Source organism: Rhinopithecus roxellana, chromosome 1 (assembly GCF_007565055.1).
Source record: "Rhinopithecus roxellana isolate Shanxi Qingling chromosome 1, ASM756505v1, whole genome shotgun sequence".
Classification (NCBI taxonomy): Eukaryota; Metazoa; Chordata; class Mammalia; order Primates; family Cercopithecidae; genus Rhinopithecus; species Rhinopithecus roxellana.
Window position 1 is genome coordinate 46,856,268 of NC_044549.1, and position 17,564 is coordinate 46,873,831.

At 54.9% G+C, this 17,564-nt stretch overlaps 1 protein-coding gene across 5 annotated transcripts in view; it reads right to left on the reverse strand.

Moving 5' to 3' along the window:
• Positions 1-1,211: 1,211 nt before the first annotated feature.
• The window catches only part of ALDH1L1 (aldehyde dehydrogenase 1 family member L1), an 81,644-nt gene continuing 65,291 nt past the window's right edge, over positions 1,212-17,564 (reverse strand). For 3 of the 5 annotated variants that reach the window (XM_010380566.2, XM_010380567.2, XM_010380568.2), the window contains exons 17-22: positions 15,482-15,575; positions 12,076-12,175; positions 10,375-10,473; positions 7,559-7,724; positions 4,781-4,886; positions 3,192-3,561 (exon numbers count right to left, since the gene is read on the reverse strand). In XM_010380566.2, coding sequence (XP_010378868.2) covers positions 3,207-3,561; positions 4,781-4,886; positions 7,559-7,724; positions 10,375-10,473; positions 12,076-12,175; positions 15,482-15,575 — 920 coding nt within the window. In that variant the 3' untranslated portion in view covers positions 3,192-3,206. Of the gene's footprint in view, positions 1,494-3,191; positions 3,562-4,780; positions 4,887-7,558; positions 7,725-10,374; positions 10,474-12,075; positions 12,176-15,481; positions 15,576-17,564 lie in introns of those variants that run through there. The other 2 variants (XM_010380569.2, XM_010380570.2) reach the window with 1 other exon arrangement.

The window sequence follows — 17,564 nt, forward strand, 5'->3', positions numbered from 1 at the left end:
CCCCAGCCAAGGCCTATTCTGGGAGACTCGGCACCTGGGAGGGGTGAGTTACTCTGCAGGCAGAGGGGGCTTCAACGTCTTCCTAATTTGGGAAGTAAGGGGAACACAATTTCACAGTAGCTATGTAACCTTGGGCTGTTAAATGTCTCTTTGCCTCCATTTCCTCATTTATAAATGATGATAAAAATACCTCCTGCCTCCCTGGGATCATGAGCAGCAAGAGAAACATGCATGGAGGATTTGGAGCCCTGCCTGGCATCGAGCTGGTGCTCAAGGGACAGAAGTGTTAGCCAGTATGGAGCTCGGCACTGCTTGTTACTATTGCTGCCAGCAGCCTTTGAAAGGCAGGGTCTGGACGGGCCTTTATGGAAGCACATACTTCCTAGAACAGGAATCATAAAGGAAAGCAGGGTGGGGAATCCCTGAGGAGACGGGGAACTCACAGGCCTCTGAAGGGCAGCATGCTGCACGGAGAGGCCTGAAGTTGTTCCCAGACATGCAGAGGCTGGGCCTAGAGCTCTCAGCGTGGCCTGGGCCTGTGGGGAGGGACAGAGGGGCCTGCAGTGGGCCTGTGGGACCCAGAGGGACAGAGCCAGGTGGGTGGGGAGATGAGATGCCAAGAAGAGAGCTCCATGTGGGGAAACTGAGGTGACAGCAGGTAGGTCAGGTTGCAGTGTTTGGTGCCTATAGGATGAGGGTGCAGAGAGGAGGGCCGCAAGCTCCCACAGGGAGAGGGCACGGGAAAGAGCTATAGGGCAGGTCCCTGGGCCAAGGAGACGCCAGAAAGGTACACAGGAGACACCGTGTTGGATGGAAGACAGGAGATCTGCCTGGCATTCCCAGCTGGGCCCGGCCCTCTACTGCAGGCCCTCGGGCTGGCTACCAGCTGAGAGCACGGCCACGCTGACAGCAGGGGCGAGGGCCCAGTCCCCATCTGCTGAGGGAGTTTGAGCTGCCTCCCAGTCCAGGGCTCACCCAGCTCAATCCCCATCTTCCCACCAGTTTCCTAGGGGTTACCCTCAAAACCTCCTGCACCCCGACTCACAGCTTCTGTTCCTTGGGGCCTGAGATGGCCCACACCCATTTCCTCCTGTCTCTCTCCCCAGGTGTCTGGCTCTCCCAGGCCAAGCAACACCGTCATGCCCAGGTGACTGCAAATTCCAGGCCCACCCAGGAATACCCACGGGTGGAGCAGAGAGACGCGGAGGTGTGGATGGTCTCTCTTCAGAAGCTTTATTCTCCCTGGGAGGGGCACACCTCACCCAGCCAAGGGCTGCTTCTGACTGGACAGAGGGTGTCCGAGATGCAGACATGGGGTGCAGGCAGGAGGGCTTCCACTAGCCCCCCAGGTGGGAGGTGCTGTGCACCCAGGCTCAAGAGGGAGGGGCCCCAGCCACCAGGCAGGGGCAGGGACTTTCTTCTCACAAAGACCTTTCTTCAGTATTCGAAGGTCACCGTCTTGACCCGCAGGTACTCGTTCAGAGCCGCCTCTCCTGTAAGACACCACAAAGGTCACAGCAGCTGCCACCACAGGCAGGAACCATTGCTGAGGGCTGCAAGTGTCTTATTCCTCAGCAACCGCGTGGGGGCAGCTCTGGCTCACCCCACTTCCAGGTGTGAAGTCGAGGCCCAGCGAGGTCATGAATCTTACCAGGTTATCCCTGACAGTGGATAGTGGGCCAGGACTCCCAGAATACAAAGCCAATCTGAGGCAGCCATTTAAGAATCTTCCCCGGCTCCCACCGCCTTGTCTGGACAGCAGGAAGCCCCTTCAGGTGGAAGGGGGTGGAGGACTTGGTGTTACTGCCCGGACTCACTGGCCCATCTCTTCTCCCGTGGCTGCCCCCAGCTATGTCTGCATCAAGCTGTGGCTGGAAAAAGGAGATGCCTCGCAGGGCCCTGAGGCCCCAGACCTTGGCAGTGCTATGTGGCTGGTGCGTCTCAACACCATGACAAGTGTGAAGCCTGGGGCTGTCTGACAGCTCCTCAGCAGCTCTGGCTGGCCCCAGGAGTGGCACTGCCCCAAATGCCACTGCTCTGTCCCTCTGAGGTCCTGGGCCTGCCCAGGCGGGCTCTTGGAAGGCTTGGTGGCTTGTGGGCCTGTCCCAGGAGGGTGCTAGTCCTCTCAGCGGGACATGGGGACCAGGGTTGGGAGGGAGCTGGGGGAACTTGGGGAGGATTCATAAGGGGCTCAGATCACGTCCTGGGCACTTGGCAGCCATAGCCTTCCCTGGGTGGCCATGGGCCTCATGGATTCCCATGGTGGACACCAGGAAGGTGCCCTGGGAGAAGGCAGGAAGAGGAGGCAGACAGGGACACAGGAAGCAGGAGTGTCCAGCCTATATGTGCATGTGAGTCCAGCCCTGTGGGCACACATGGGCCCCTCTCACAGGCACCCTTGGGGGCTTCTGCAGGGCTTGAAAGATGGGGGCAGGGGGAGGAGAGAAAACTGGAAACAGTGACCACCCTTTGACCCCCAGCCTCAGCATGACCTTCCCTGTGGTCTCTGGGCTGGAACAGGAGCCTGGAGAGACAAGTGGGAACTCTGAGACAGCATACGGCTCCCCCAGACCTTGCCAGCCACCTCTGCCAAGCTTGCCCATAAGACCTGTCTAGTCCCCACTGCTGAGAGAGCAGGATGAGGCCCAAGGCTTGAAGCAGCCCAGGGAGAGAGGGCTGGAGCAGAACTCCACGCCACCCAGCGAACGGAGCACTGGGGGGCCTGCGCTGTGTGCTGGGGGACCCCGCCTGCTGCTGCCTCAGCGACTTCATCTCTACTGGGAGACTCGCAACACCCATGGTGTTCACCTGGGGGGTACATTCGGTCTCATGGCTCCTGTTTACACTAAGGACGCAACCTGAGCCCCTGACCATGGCCCATGGGCCTTCTGTCTGGCCCCTACCTGCCTCTCAGGCCTCCTCTCCTCCCTCCTGCTCCCCCTTGGCCCACTCCCACCACTCTGGCCTCTCTGCAACTCCACGACCAAAACTGGTTCCCCCAAGGACCTGCTGAACCCTCAGCTAGAAACACGGGCCCCTGGGTCTTCACGGCTAACTCCTCCCTGCCATGCAGGTCTGGGTAGCACAGGTGCCACCACACCAGAGAGGCCCCCACTGCCTCCTGGCCGGAGTGTCTCCCCCAGGCCACTCTTCTTGCCTTCTTCCCAGCACCACCCCCCTCTGCAAGCATCTTGCTCATGGACTTGTCACATGTTCCCTCCCAGTAAGAAGTGAGCCCTGATAGCCATCATGTTCAAGGCTACATCCCTGCATCTGGGATAGGACCTGGCACTAAGTGGTTTTGAACGGATGTTTGCTGAATGAATAAATGAAAGCAACCCCACAGGCAGGAGTAGGTTACCTAGATCTTTGCCAAATCCAGACTGTTTGAATCCTCCGAAGGGAGCGGCCACATCGGTCTTGTTGTACGTGTTGACAAACACAGTGCCTGCCTGGAGCTTGTCACTGACATACAGGGCCTTGTTGATGTCCCTGGTGAAGACACCAGAAGCCAGGCCAAATTCTGTGGCATTGGCCCGAGACAGCACGGCGTCCACGTCCCTGGAGGGAAAGTCCAGGAAGAACTCCCTGAGGGAGGTGAGGGAGGTGCAGACGAGAGCCTGGCCTGCTCTATACCCCAGCTGCATAAGACCTTCCGAGGAGAAAATGTGCCGGGCCGCGGCACCGGGGCAGGATGGGGTTGGGCTGGGCTGCGAGTCAGGAGGAAGGGCAGGGGCCCATGTGCAGGCAGCCACCACAGGGGCTCCTGGATCATGGGGTGAGCCTTTTATTCCACAGACTGGGAGCAGGGGCCCAGAGAGGAGCCACTGGGTCCTCACATGCAGAACGACCCACATGTGCCCTTGGCAGGTTGGGCATTCACCAGACATCAGTGATCTGGAGACTTACTACAACCATATTTATTGGCTAGGTGGCAGTGAAGTCTCTTATTCTAATGCCATTGACATATGACGATAATTTCTAGGGTTTTTTTGATAGTTGGATAGTAAAATGTGAGGATGAGGCATGATTTTGCAGTTTGCTTCAAGGTGCTATGGAGACAAGGGGTAAGCCTGAGAAGTGACAGCATGGGCCTCCGTGGCCCCACTGTGAGTGGAGTAGTTTCCCCTTCCAGCCCAGGCTGGTCTGGGTGACTTGCTTGATCAATAGGCTGTGGTGGAAGGGATGCTCTGGGATTCTAAAGAGCCAGATGATAAAGAGCCTTTTGGCTTTCACCTGGCCTCCGAGGGGGAACCAGGTGCCTTGGCAACCCCGAGGCCAGGTGCCTTGGCAACCCCGAGGCTGCCACGCGGAGGAAGCCTCCTGGGAGACCCCCAGCAGCATGAGGATAGCCACTCTGTCGCCCCAGCTGAGGCCAGACCACTGCATGGAGCAGAGATGGGTTCGCCTCATTGAACCTAGACCATGAGTGAAATAAATCTCTGATTATTCCAAGCCACTCAGTGTGGGGGGTGGTTTAGTGCACGGTAACAGACCTTAGAACAGAGCCCAGTGGGCTGCGAGCAACATGCCGGAGCACATAGCAAGGGACAAGGACAGGGAAGGGAACTGTCTGTGCTCACGGGGGGACTCAAAGCCCCAGGTCTCTTCTCAGGGGTGTGGAGACTCAGCAGGCGGCCCAGGTGGGATGTCGATGGCTTGCACCCTGCCTGAGTTCTCCTCCTCACCGCCCATAGACTACCTCCCAAAGCCCACACGAAGACCCCAGTAACACGTGGGAGAGAGTCAGGGCCCTTGAGACATCAGCAGGATTCCCTACCCATCAGCAAACCGAGAGATGATCATGACAGGTCCAAAGGACTCCTCCTTGGCTATGAACATGTGGTCTTCCACATCTGTGAAAACAGTTGGCTCAAAGAAGAACCCTGCAAGAGAGATGGAGACCCGCTGTACATGGGAGACACAGTGCCCAATGGTCCAGCCTCCCCGTCAGCAGGGCCTGGGCCACACCAGCCACCTGCAGATGACCCAACATAAGCACCGGGTCGTAGCACCTGAGTGATGGGTGTCGCCATGCTGCAGATGGCTCTCCCACCTGGCATGTTCTTTGATGTGGGTCTCACCATGCTTCTAAAGGAGTGCTGTTGAGTGAAATGGGGCTGCAGGTTGGCAGGTGACAGAGCTGAGACCTGATCCCAAGTCCAACCCTAGTGCCAGAACCCATGGCCAAAGCAAAGACTGGAGCTTTTCTGGTGACAGCTAATCTACAACCTCCTAGATTGTTTGGCAGGTGAAACCTCCCAGGCAGCTGACCCTGGTGGCTACAACCCATGGAGTAGGAGGAGGTGAGAGGGGAGGAGCTCTGGACACTGGACCTCCTGGGACTCCCTCCCTCTGCCCTCCTGGGGTCCCTACCAAGGCCCAACTTCATGCTCTCCAGTCAAGAAGGGACCACCTAATCCCAAACCTGGATGCAACCCCTACAGGCCCTGGTTGCCAGGGCAGACGCACTTCTGACAACTGAAATGCTTTCTCTCTCTTTTCTCTAGAGACAGAGCCCTGAGACCTGCTGCACTGAGGTCAGTCCTGCCTGACCTCACTGAAATTCAATCCTGCCTGACTTAGGAATAATCAAGAGACCGGGAATTTTCTCACTGTAGTTTTTAGAGAAATAGAAAATTTCAAAAAATGTTACAAAGTTATTTAACTAATAAAATATTCAATATTTTTCATACATTTATAGATGACATTTTAACACTGATTACAATTGTGAAAATGTGACTCATATACACATACAGTGGTTTATGTGGCCTGTGTTTACTCCACAGTCTTGCAGCACTTCTGCCGGGGCATGTGAGCCGTGCTGACTACCCCTCTGTCATCCCCTCCCCATCTACCTTGTACTCTCCCCTATCCCCTCTAGACCCTGAGAGCTGGTCTCCTGGTCCTTGGGCCACCAGAAAGCAGCCCCATCCCGTGCTCTGCCCCTCACTGGGCTGTAGGAATTCTACTCCTTCTCATACCCCCTCCAGGGCGGGGTGATGACTCCCCACTATTCCTGGTTCCCTGGTGCCGCTCTACCCCTTGCTGACTCCCTAGTCCTGCTCCTGGCACAGGGCCTCCATCCCACCAACCCTGAACCCAGCCATCCTTGCCCTGCAAGGGCCCTGGTGATACTCCTCCCACCCCACCTGCCTCATGGAACTCGCAGTCCAGCAGGAGTGGGAAGAGGGTAAGTGGACAGTGACAGCAGCAGTGCAGTGGTCACGAGAGCTATGTTGAGGTGTGTGGTGCCCGGCACCCTGTGACATGGGCATGCCTGGGTTTGGATGTCCTGTGAACTAAAGAAGCAGGAGCTTTCCAGGTGGGGACACTCAAAAGCCTCCACTAAGTCGAGCAGCAGCAAATGCATGGAGCCCAGGAAAGCACGAGAAACCTCTGGAGAGAATGAAATGCGGCTGCAGTACAGGTCAAGGGCAAGTCAGGCATAGATCATGAAGGACTCTGGCTGTAAGGTCAAGGAGTCTGAACTTGCACTGCAGGAGGGTGGGTTACTGCTACGAGGTCTTAACGGAGGAGAGGTCACCAGACCCTGGCAACTGTGTGAGTAAAGGATCAGCAGGCTCACAAGGCCACTTGGGAGGCTGCTGTGACACCGAGCAAGGCAAGATGCAGGGAGCCCGTACAAGGGTCAGGGAGGCAGAGGAAGTCCAGAGTGGGACAATTCTCAGATTTTACAGAATCAGGCAAATAATTTAAATGGGGGTCACAGAAAGAGAAGAGTCAGGGATTCCTTCTTCCCTTTCCTCCTTCATGCCATCAGATTAATTGAGCACCTACTCTATGCAAGGCCCAGTCTAGGCACAAAGGAGCTAGGGGTGAGGAAGATAGTCATGGCACCTGTCCCTCGGCAGTAGCATCAACAGCCCATCCCTGTGGCTGCTGCACTTCTGGCCTGGATGACTCGATCAGACAGAGGGTCCTGGAGCAGCAGGTGTGTGTGTCTGGGCTCAACTCTGGCTGGGACATTGCAATGACCATTGAGTTTGAAGGGCCTGGGGAACATCCAGGTGGAAGTGTCCAGTGCTGCTGGCTATGCGCTGAGGAGCTCTGGGTGGGGTGGAGCCTGGAGGCCTGTATCTGGTAGGGTCTGAGCAGGGGAGAGATCCTGCAGGCAAACTGTCCCCCATGAGAGGTGCTCCAAGCTAAGGATAGGCAGGGATGCACCTGCATTGAGGGGAGAGGTGGAGCAATGGCTGAGAGGTTAACAGCCAGTGAAGTAGAAGGAAAATCATAAAATCTAGTCTCATGAAATCTATCGGGGAGAGACTCTCAAGGCTGTGGTGACAGTAAGGGCAAGTCAGAGTCCAGTTCAATACTGACTAAACCAACACTGAATAATGCTCGTCCCATTCCCGGGTCTGGCTGGTGCCCAAATAGCCAAGGCCCAGTCCATCCCAGGTCCCAGATGGGGCTGCAGCCTGACTGTGCAGGCACCTGGCCTTCAGCTGTCTCCAGTTCAGCTGGACAGGGAACCAGAGGCCATGGGGCCTGCTGCCTCAATTGACCCAAGCGGGCCTGGCACACTCTGACTCACCTGGCCGAGGGATTTGATTCCCACCGCAGACCAGTGTGGCCCCTTCCTTCACGCCGCGCTGGCAGTACTCCATCAGCTTCATCAGGTGGGCATGGTGATTCTGTGGCCCGTGGTCGGTGTCCCTGTCCAGTGGGTTGCCCACCTTCATCTTCCGCACCTCCTGTACCTGCAGAAAGTCCTCCAAGTCAGGCGTGGCTTGTGCTGCCGCAGTTTCTGACAATGATCCTCACCTGACTCAGCTCTCACGGCTGACCCCTGAGGAAAGTTCACACTCTATTCTAGCCTCAGGGCCTTCCGAATTCTGACTCTAAATCCACCTTCCAGTCTGAAATCCCAAATGGCTCCTATGCGCAGAGGGACAGAAGTCTCCAAGGAGACAGGAGCCCAGCAATAGATGGACTGGGAATGGAGGTGCACAGGAGGGTGGGTGAGGAGAGAGGCTGGCGTATTTGACTAGTTGAGGAGATGGGGCTAAGTACAACATGTATCTGATTCTGGTCCTGCACCAGCCTCATGGATCAAGAAGCTGAAAGAACTGTTTGGGGGACTCCAGGATGTGGGGTGGGTGGGATACACCAGCTCTGCTGCAATAGTCCTGGCGCTAAAGTGGGAAAGAAATTGAGTGGAGGGGAGGGGTCAAGGCTCTAGTCTGCTGACCCTCCTCCTCCAAGGCCAGGGCATCTCACATCTTGCAAACTCTGCACCCCCAGTCAGCCCTAATCAGACACAGGTGTGACTCGAGCACCCGGGACACCCCTCTGGCCTTCCCACCAAGGCCCACTGAGTGCCTCTGACTGTCCTGTCTCCACCCTGTAGCCACGCCCGGTTGCTTTTGTTCCTCATTCTCTGCTCCTGTCCTGGAGACCCAAACCGTGCCCCAATCTCTCTTGGATACAAAGGACAAGTAGCCTACTGAGCCTCCTGAACACTGGCCTCACTTCCTTTATTTGGGATTGTGACTGTCCTGAGAATTAGCCCTGGGACAATGGCCCTTGCAGTCACCCGACTGTGGAAGTCTCATGACTCCCTTAAGACCCCCCAGACAGGACCTTGTGTGCACAGCTCTATGTCCCCGCAGCCACACTCCCCCCATGACTGCCACTTTATCTCCAGTAGTCCCTGGGTCTGTATCCTGGTCCTGCTATTCCTGTGCTGGGCTCATCATGGCAATGGGCCTCGCTTGGCCAGGCAGGCCAGCTCCCTAACTACGGAAGATGAGCTTGTGACTCCCACGTGGTAGAGTCCGTTTCCTCACCCCTTAAATCTGGGCCAGCCTGTGACTTGCTTCGGCAGCACAATGCATGGAAGCAATGTTTCGTGCATTTCAAGAAGCCTCTCAACTTGTGCTGTCACTCTCAGGAGTCCTGCCACTGTCCACATGAATATGCCCCAGCACATGCTGCAGAATACAGGCCCCTAGGGCAAGGACAGCTGTCCCACGAAGCTGCCTACTGCCCTGCTGCCCCCGAGCCTCACTGCAGATGCTTGGGCAACCTCTGACAAACCCAGGTGAGCCCCAGCGAACCCCAGCCTAGACTGCCACTGCTGCCCACAGAATCATGAGCTGAGGGCAGGGCTGTCATTTCCAACCACTCTGTGTTGAGGGTTGTTTCAAGGCAAAAGCTTTTCCAGCCCCTCCCAGAAAGTCCTTCCTTTTCCCACTCCTTCCGGACTCTGAGCCACCACCCTGGGTCCAGCACCAGCTCTCCTCCAGGGACCCCTCCCTCACCCCTCCGCTCACAGGCCCTCTTTTCCCCTGGCTTCTCAGGCACCATCTGTCTGAAACCATGCGTGAAGGTTGCTGGTTGTCTCTCCCGCATCCCTGCCGCTACCTGCTGGGATCAGATGCTGCTCTCCACAAACTGGGGGCAGAGTGGGGGGGGCCCTTTGTGGAGGCTAAGCCAACCTCAGCTTGCTCCACCCCTGGTATCATGGCCTGGATGAAGGATGGCTGGGGCCTGGCTCATGACAACCCCACAGTGTTTTCTAACAGAGGTGGTGAGGAAGGAGTCATGTCCTGCTCTGGCTTCAAGTGGTGAGAAGGTAATGCTGGTGCCGACAGCCCCTTACTTCCCACCATATCTGAGCTGCTTGGAGAGAATGACGCCAACCTGCTGAGGAACCAAGAAGCCAGGCATTACAAACCTCCCAAGGGGACTCAGGACCACCCATCCGTCCGAGGCCAGCATCAAGCCTGCTCTTCCGGGTGTGGCTGAGTGAGTGGATAAATCTGGTGGAAGACACTATCCTGTGCCCCCCAGATCCCCGAGGCCATGCAAGGTGGCTGCAGAACCCGACGGGAGCTGCTGTCCCCTCCTGGCAGCCCACAGCCAAGCCTACCTGCCACAGGGGCCCACAGCCTGGCCACTTGGCCCCAGGGGCATGCCTATGTAGGGGTATTTGTGCTCCAGGGCCCCTGTCCATGGTCAGACCCAGGCTGACCTGAGACCAGACCCTTGCTCCATTCTGTCTGGTCCTCTCCGGTCCCTTCTCCTTCCAGGCTTCACCTAAGAGTCCACTCTGAGTAAACCACATGCACCGAATTCTTGCCCCAGGCTCCACTTCTAGGGAGCCAACCCAAGACGGGCCCTTTTTGGTGATGTCAATTTGAGCTACAGGCCTGCTATTTCTTGGCGAAATAATAAAATCCAGTGAAGACTCAGCACAGTTCCCGCTGTGAGTTCCCTGACCCCCGTGGGCAGTGTCCTCTAGGAGGAGCCCAGCCTCACTTGACCCCTGCCCTGTCTCCCCTCCTCCAACCCCTTCCAGCCAGGCTGCTGTCCCGGTGAACCAGCAGACCCTGGGGCAGGACTTACCACCCTCCGCACGAACTCATCATGAATGGAGTCCTCCACAAACAGCCGGCCTGCTGCAATGCAGTTCTCTCCTTTGTTGAAGAAAACAGAGCTCATCCCCTTCAGAGAATGGACAAGAACACCAGGTCACTGCTCCTTCTGGGACACCAGCCCCCCGCTCTGCCAGGGCCCAGCTGCCCTTTCTCATTGGGAAGGGAGTCACCCTTGTGTGTCCTGACCTCCTCCTGTGGGCCGCACTCAATCCTCAGTCACCTCAAGAGGAGAGGTGAGAGGTAACGGTGTGGGAAGTGAAGACGCTGAGGCCCATGCAGTGACAGAGAGACACCAGGCCCCAACTCCCACCACTGGAGGACAAGGCTGCCATCCACGCTGTAGAGCATGGGGACCAAGTGGGAGTGAGCCTTGGTCTGCCTGAGACCCTCCTGCACCCTGGGTGGGCTTGCTGGGGTGGCGCAGGAGGTGCCGACTCCTGTTTCAGAGTCTACATTGTCGGAGCTGATAGGAGAGATGCCAGCCGTGTGTGTAAGCACGGAGCAGGTGGCCGGTGACAGGGCACAGGGTGAGACACAGGCAGGCAGCCCTGACGTGGGTGGGTGAGGGGTGGGGCAGCCCTGGCCCAGGGAACTTCCAGCAGGAGTTCACAACAAAGGCCCTCAGAGGCCGCAGGCAGCCTGCTTTTTCAAACTCGCCTGCTGTGGGAGACCCGGGGAGGATGGAGAGCCATGGTCAAGCCTGGCTAGATCCCAGGGCTGATGGGTTCACCTGGGCCCGTGAACAAGGCCCTTGCCTCCCTCAGTTTCTCTACCAAATAAGGTTGGACTCCCTTTCACACCCATGCTAGGGTGTCAGGCCGTCCTCCACGGCACAGTGGAACTTAGGGCCAGGGGCATATTTGGGGACCTCGCAGAATGTGGCCTTACTGGTTTGCTCCCACAGGAGTGAGGACAGGACCAAGGCAGTAACAATACTAATGGTAAGAACAAGGACCAACACATGTGTCTTATGTGGCACTTGCCACTAATCTAAGCCCTTCAGACATATTCATTCTGCAGCCACCCAGGAGGTGGGTATCACCATGGTCCCTACCCACAGGTGGGAGCACAGACGCCAGAGAGGTTAGGTAACTTGCTCAAGACTGCCCAGCAGGTCAGTGGTGGAGCCAGGCACGTGCACCCACGGCCACCGGCAGGCAGAGAGCAGGGCTGGGCCCAAGTGCTCAGAGTTCTGCTTTGCTCTTTTATTTTAAAAATACATATTTTATTGTGTATATTTGAGGTTTACAGCATGAAGTTATGGACTACATATAGATGGTAAAATGGTTACCATAGTGAAGCAGATCAACACATTTGATTTGCCCTCTCATCAGACAGAAAAGGGTGCCATGCTTATTTCAGAACAGATGGAGCTGTGGCGTGTGTTTCCTGATTTCATATTGATATATAATATACACACACACATATGTTATAGGCAGTTGATCTCAGCTATCCTGGCAGTTATGAAACTTCCTGGGGAGTATGTTTGGAGGGCACACGTCTTTCTTCACTAAGCCTGCTGCCTGCCATGCTATGCTTGTGGTGACACCATGGACTCCACCAGGGCTACACGTGTGAGTGTGGCTGTGGAATGAGAGACAGAGCCTCCTGGGCTCCACGGTCCCTTTCCCCACTTGCTGTCCCTATCCCCTCCAGGCCCTGCCCTCACCATCTGCACAGCCTTGTTGAGGTCACAGTCAGCAAAGATGATGAGGGGTGACTTCCCGCCCAGTTCCAGCGACACCTTCTTCACGTTACTTATGGCACAGCTGCAAGGAACAGAGGGGTGGTGGGGCCGGTCCCTCCAGAGCAGGTCGGGGCATTGGGCCCCCAGGTGGCAGGGACCTGGGCAGGCTCAAAGCATGCTTTGTTGCAAGAAGCAAGACCCAGCCAGTACCTCCCCACTCCCCCTGCCCCTTGTGGCTTCACACAGCCACCTTCCTTTCTTTCCTGGCCCGTATATACCGGGCCTGTGCCCCGCTGCCCCCTGGACTGCCCTTCCTGCTACACGCTCCACACCTTGTTTCCTGCAGGCCTGTGTTCCCTTCTCTGGGGTGCCTCCCTGATCGACCTGTATAAAACCACGGCCTGCCTGCACACCCCACCTGCTGCCCTTTGCTCTATTGCATGTTGACCTCTGACCCCATCTGCAGAGCATGAGCCTGGCCAGGGCAGGCATGCATCTGTCTGGGTCATACTACAGCCCCAGTGCCAAACACAGTGCCTGTACGCAGCTGGTGCTGCACAAATTAAGGAATACAAAACAGCACCATCAGCTGGTACAGCTGCAGGGGCCCAGAGGCTGTGGCACCTCCCTGTATTAGCAGCAGAGCAAAGAGAGAGAGGCTGGGAGTCATGAACACATCACATCAGTGGGCAAGAAATGCACTGCAGGGATGCTGTCCTCAGCTGGACACTCAGTTAACAGCCAGCAGGTAGAAGACTCCACTGGGGAGGAGAGGCCTCCTCTGCAGGAGCAACCCAGGGAGATGGCCCCCATCTCAGCTGCAGGTCCGGGTGATATGGCTGTCTGGGAAGAAGAAAGCAGCAGGACCAGGGATGCTGGGGCAGGAAGCTGCTCAGAGCTCTGCTTTGCTCTTTTTTTTTTTTTTGAAATAAGTTTTACTTTGTGTATTTGAGGTTCATAGCATGATGGGTTTTTTAGTTTTTTATTGTTTTATTTTTTTTTTTATTTTTAGATGGAGTCTCACTCTTGTCACCCCAGCTAGGGTGCAAAGGCATGGTCTCATCTCACTGCAATCTCCGCCTCCCAGGTTCAAGCGATTATTCTGCCTCGGCCTCCTGAGTAGCTGGGATTACAGGCACGTGCCACCACACCCAGCTAATTTTTATATTTTTAGTAGAGATGGGGTTTCACCATGTTGATTAGGCTGGTCTTGAACTCCTGACCTCAGGTGATCTGCCTGCCTCGGCCTCCCAAAATGCTGGGATTACAGGCATGAGCCACAGCACCCAACTTCCCCACCCCCCACTTTGAGATAGAGTCACACTCTGTTGCCCAGGCTGGAGTACAGTGGTGTGATCTCGGCTTACTGTAACCTCCGCCTTCCGGGTTCAAGTGATTCTCCTGCCTCAGCCTCTCGAGTAGCCGGGAATATAGGGGCATGTGCCACCACACCTGGCTATTTTTTGTTTGTTTGTATGTTTGTTTTGTAGAGATGGGGTTTCACCATGTTGGCCAGGGTGGTCTCAAACTCCTGGCCTCAAGTGATCTGCTGGCCTCAGCCTCCCAAAGTGCTGGGATTCCAGCGTAAGCCACCATGTCTAGCCTAGTATTTTTTTTTTTAATATAAAATGCTCAAATTGAGGTAGTTTTGTTTTTTGTTATGTTCTATTTAATTAATTAATTATTATTATTATTATTATTTTTTTTGAGCCAGGCTCTCTTTGTTGCCCAGGCTGGAGTGCAGTGCATGATCTCGCCTCATTACAGCTTCCGCATCCCAGGCTCCTTCCACCTCAGCCTCCCGAGTAGCTGGGACTACAGGCATGTTCCACCACACGCTCGGCTACAGCATGATGTCATGAACTACATATCAATGGTACAATGGTTACCATGGTGAGGCAAATCAACATATCTTGCCACCCAAACCCTCCGTCCAGCTCTGGAGTGCTCAGAGCTGACATTTCCTGAGCCCTCACCCTGGACTTGACTCACCTGTGCTCAGATGTGACTACAACCTATACACCTCAGTGGAAGAGACCAGCTTCCTTTTGAATCAGGAGAGGCAAACCTGCTGTGACTACTTGCAGTTACCCCATTCCCCTACCCACATCACTCAAAGTGCAGGTGCCAAAACCCACCGCCAAAAGTTCAGTGTCAGGGCTGGGGCAGGCTCCAGTGTCAGTCAGGGCTCCAGCTGCTACCCTGTGGTCTGGCCCTGGCTGTCTCTCCCAGCTTGTCGGTGATGGAGACGAGAACTCCTGCACTGTCAAACTGCTGTAATGGAACTGGTGGGGGACCCAAGGCATGGGTGTGACCCAGGTCATATTGTGGTTTAGTGACAGAGCCTGGAAGATGACACCAGTCAGTTTGAAGCCAAAGTCCAAGAACGAAGACATGAATTGACCTAGATCACTTCTGTCCATAGAAATAGAATGAAAGCTTCAAACACTAGCCAAACAGACGATGGGACTTTTTTTGATGGTAGCCACATTAAAGGAGCTTGAGACCAGGCTGGGCAACATAGCAAAACCCCAGCTCTACAAAAAAACAAAAAAACTTATCCAGGTGTGGTGACACGTGTCTATAGTCCTAGCTACTCGGGAGGCTAAGGTGGGAGGATTGCATGAGCCAGGGAGGCAGAGGCTGCAGTGAGCCGTAATCATGACACTGTACTCCAGCCTTGGTGACACAGTGAAACTCCATTAAAAAAAAAAAAAACCTGAAAAGAAACAGGTTTCTTTTATATTAATATATAATAATAAAATAATATATTTTATTATATTTTATTTAACCCAACTAATCAAGAATATTATCATTTCTCAGGTGGATTGCTTGAGCCCAGGAGTTTGAGACCAGTCTGGGCAACACAGTGAGAGCCTGTCTCTATGAAAAACATGAAAAATTAGCTGGACTTGGTGGTGAATGCCTGTAGTCCCAGCTACTTGGGAGGCTGAGGTGTGAGTATCACTTGAGCCCAGGAAGTCAAGGCTGCACCGAGCTATGATGGTGCCACTGCACTCCACCATGGGTGACAGAGCAAGACCTGTCTCAGAAAACAAACAAACAAACAAAAAACATCCTATTAATGAGCTATTTCAGTTTTTTGTGGGTGCTCAGTTCTTGAAATCCATATGTGTTTTACACTCTCAGCACCTCTCAATCCAGTCCCTTGCTGGTCTGACAGTGCTCCGCAGGTCTCTGTCCAGGCCTCCCAGGGCTTTGTCAGAAAGGCAGATGCCTCTTCAGCGTTTGCACAGAGCCCAGCAGGGCCACGGAAGTGGCTGCACCCTGGAGCTTGAGAAGCAGGACACAGCTCCTGGGACAGCACTGCCATGTCCCAGGCGCAGCCTGCAGCAGCCCCTCCTCTGCCCCACCCCCAGCCACGCACCTTTTCATGATGTGCTTGCCCACCTCTGTGGAGCCTGTGAACCCAATTTTCCTCACGTCGGGATGGTCTGAAAGTCTCTGGCCGACCAGGGAGCCTGTGGGTGGGAGGGAGGGGGGAATCAGGGCAGTCCCCCTGGTGCTGGGGAGGCAGGAGCCCACCTCCAGGCCTGCACAGGTCCACTGGGAGTCTGGAGCCCTCAAAATGCTCCCAATATGCTTGATCCCCATGGAGCCTGGGGCTCGTGGAGCCTCACTCCCTATTAGGGGCTGAACTGTGTCCCCTAAAATTCAAATGCTGAAACTCTCACCCTGTGTACCTCTGAATGGGGCTGTGTTTGGAGACGTGACCTTTACGTAGGTGATTAAGGTAAAATGAGGTCATTGGCACAGACTAATCCAATCTGACTGGTGTCCTTCTAAGAAGAGGGGATTTGGGCAATGACCATGCGAGGACACAGGGAGTGGAGAGCCGTCTGCAAGCCCAGGAGAGAGGCTGCAGGAGAAGCTGACGCTGCTGACACTCTGATCTTGGACTTCCAGCCTCCAGAACTGAGAGATGATAACCGTCTGTTTCTGAAGCCCTGGTCTGTGGGGCTTTGACACGGTAGCCCAAGCAAACCAACCCACTCCCCACATGGTTTTCCACCGTCACGCAGACCCCAAGGTGAGGGCACCAAGCCTTCAGCTCTTGTAGGGGCTCAAACAGAGACCCAAGCATGCCTGATCAGGTCCCTGAGGGGTGTGGCATCCTGAGCATCACAGACTCTAAAACACCTGCCCTCAGGTGAGCCAGCCACAGAGGCCTTGCCACCTGCCGTTCCTACCAGGGAATGCCGTGATTCCTGCCCTGTCCCAGGCCCCCAGCCCCCACTCTGAGCCACGCCCAGCACAAATCCTGTCCCCAACCTGGCTAAGTCCTTTCTGTCCCTCAGGTCTCCATCTCAATGAGACTTCAGAGTGGGCTGCCTGACGCTGCTTCCTCCCAGACTCAGCGTAGCTTCCCATTTAAGCCACTCTCTTGTTTTGGCTTCTGACTCCGCACCCTCCTAATTCGCCTCTTACTTCTCTGACGGCTCTTTTTCCATCTCCTTTGCTCATCTAACCTTAAACTATCCAGCACCTCTGGCTCCGTCCCAGGCCCTCTTCTCTCCTCAGTTTACACTGTGTGCTCAGCTGATCTCACAGGCTTCCAAGGGCCATCTCAGGTACGTCACCCCCTGAAATCGGCCTCTCCAGTCAAGCTCATCTGGGATCCAGATCCACTGGTCGCTCCTCTGCCTGCTTGGCATCTGCACTTGGATGTCTTCTGGCTTCTCCAATTCAACAGATTTGAAACTGAACTCTTAATCATTCCCCTAGACCTGCTCTTCCTCCAGGGTTCTCCATTTCAGTAAACAACTTCTCCTTGCAGCCAGCTGGTTCAAGCCAAGAACCCAAGAGTCATTCTTGACACCTCCCTTCCCCATCCCATGACTCACTCTGTCCAGAGCTCCTGCACCTATCCAGCCCCTTCATCTTCCACCACTCCCCTGCCTCCAGGCTTGTAAAATTCACATGCCCAGGCACACCTGTGAAGGTTCCAGTTTGGCAGGTTTGCAATAAGACCCTTGTATCCTCCCTCTATACACAGTTAAAGGTCTACCAGTGGTTTTGATACTAACTCCATTCCACCACTCCCCATTAAATCACTGTTTTGGGGAGAAAACATTTGCAAAATATATATCTGATAAAGAACTGATGTCTAAAATATACAAAGAACTCTCAAAACTCAACAATAAGAAAACAACCACTAAAAACTGGGCAAAAGACAGAAATAAACACATCACCAAAGAAGATAGACAGATGGCAAGTAAGCACATGAAACAGCGCTCAATGTCATTTGTCATTAGAGAATGAAAAACTAAAACAGCAATGAGACACCACTGCACAGCTACTAAACAGCTAGAATCCAGAACACTGATGATGCCAGATGCTGGCACGGATGTGGAGCAACAGCAACTCTCAGTCATTGCTGTGGGAAAGCAAAATGGCACAGCCACTTGGGAAGACAGTTTGGGAGCCGGTTTAAAAACCAAATGCACTCT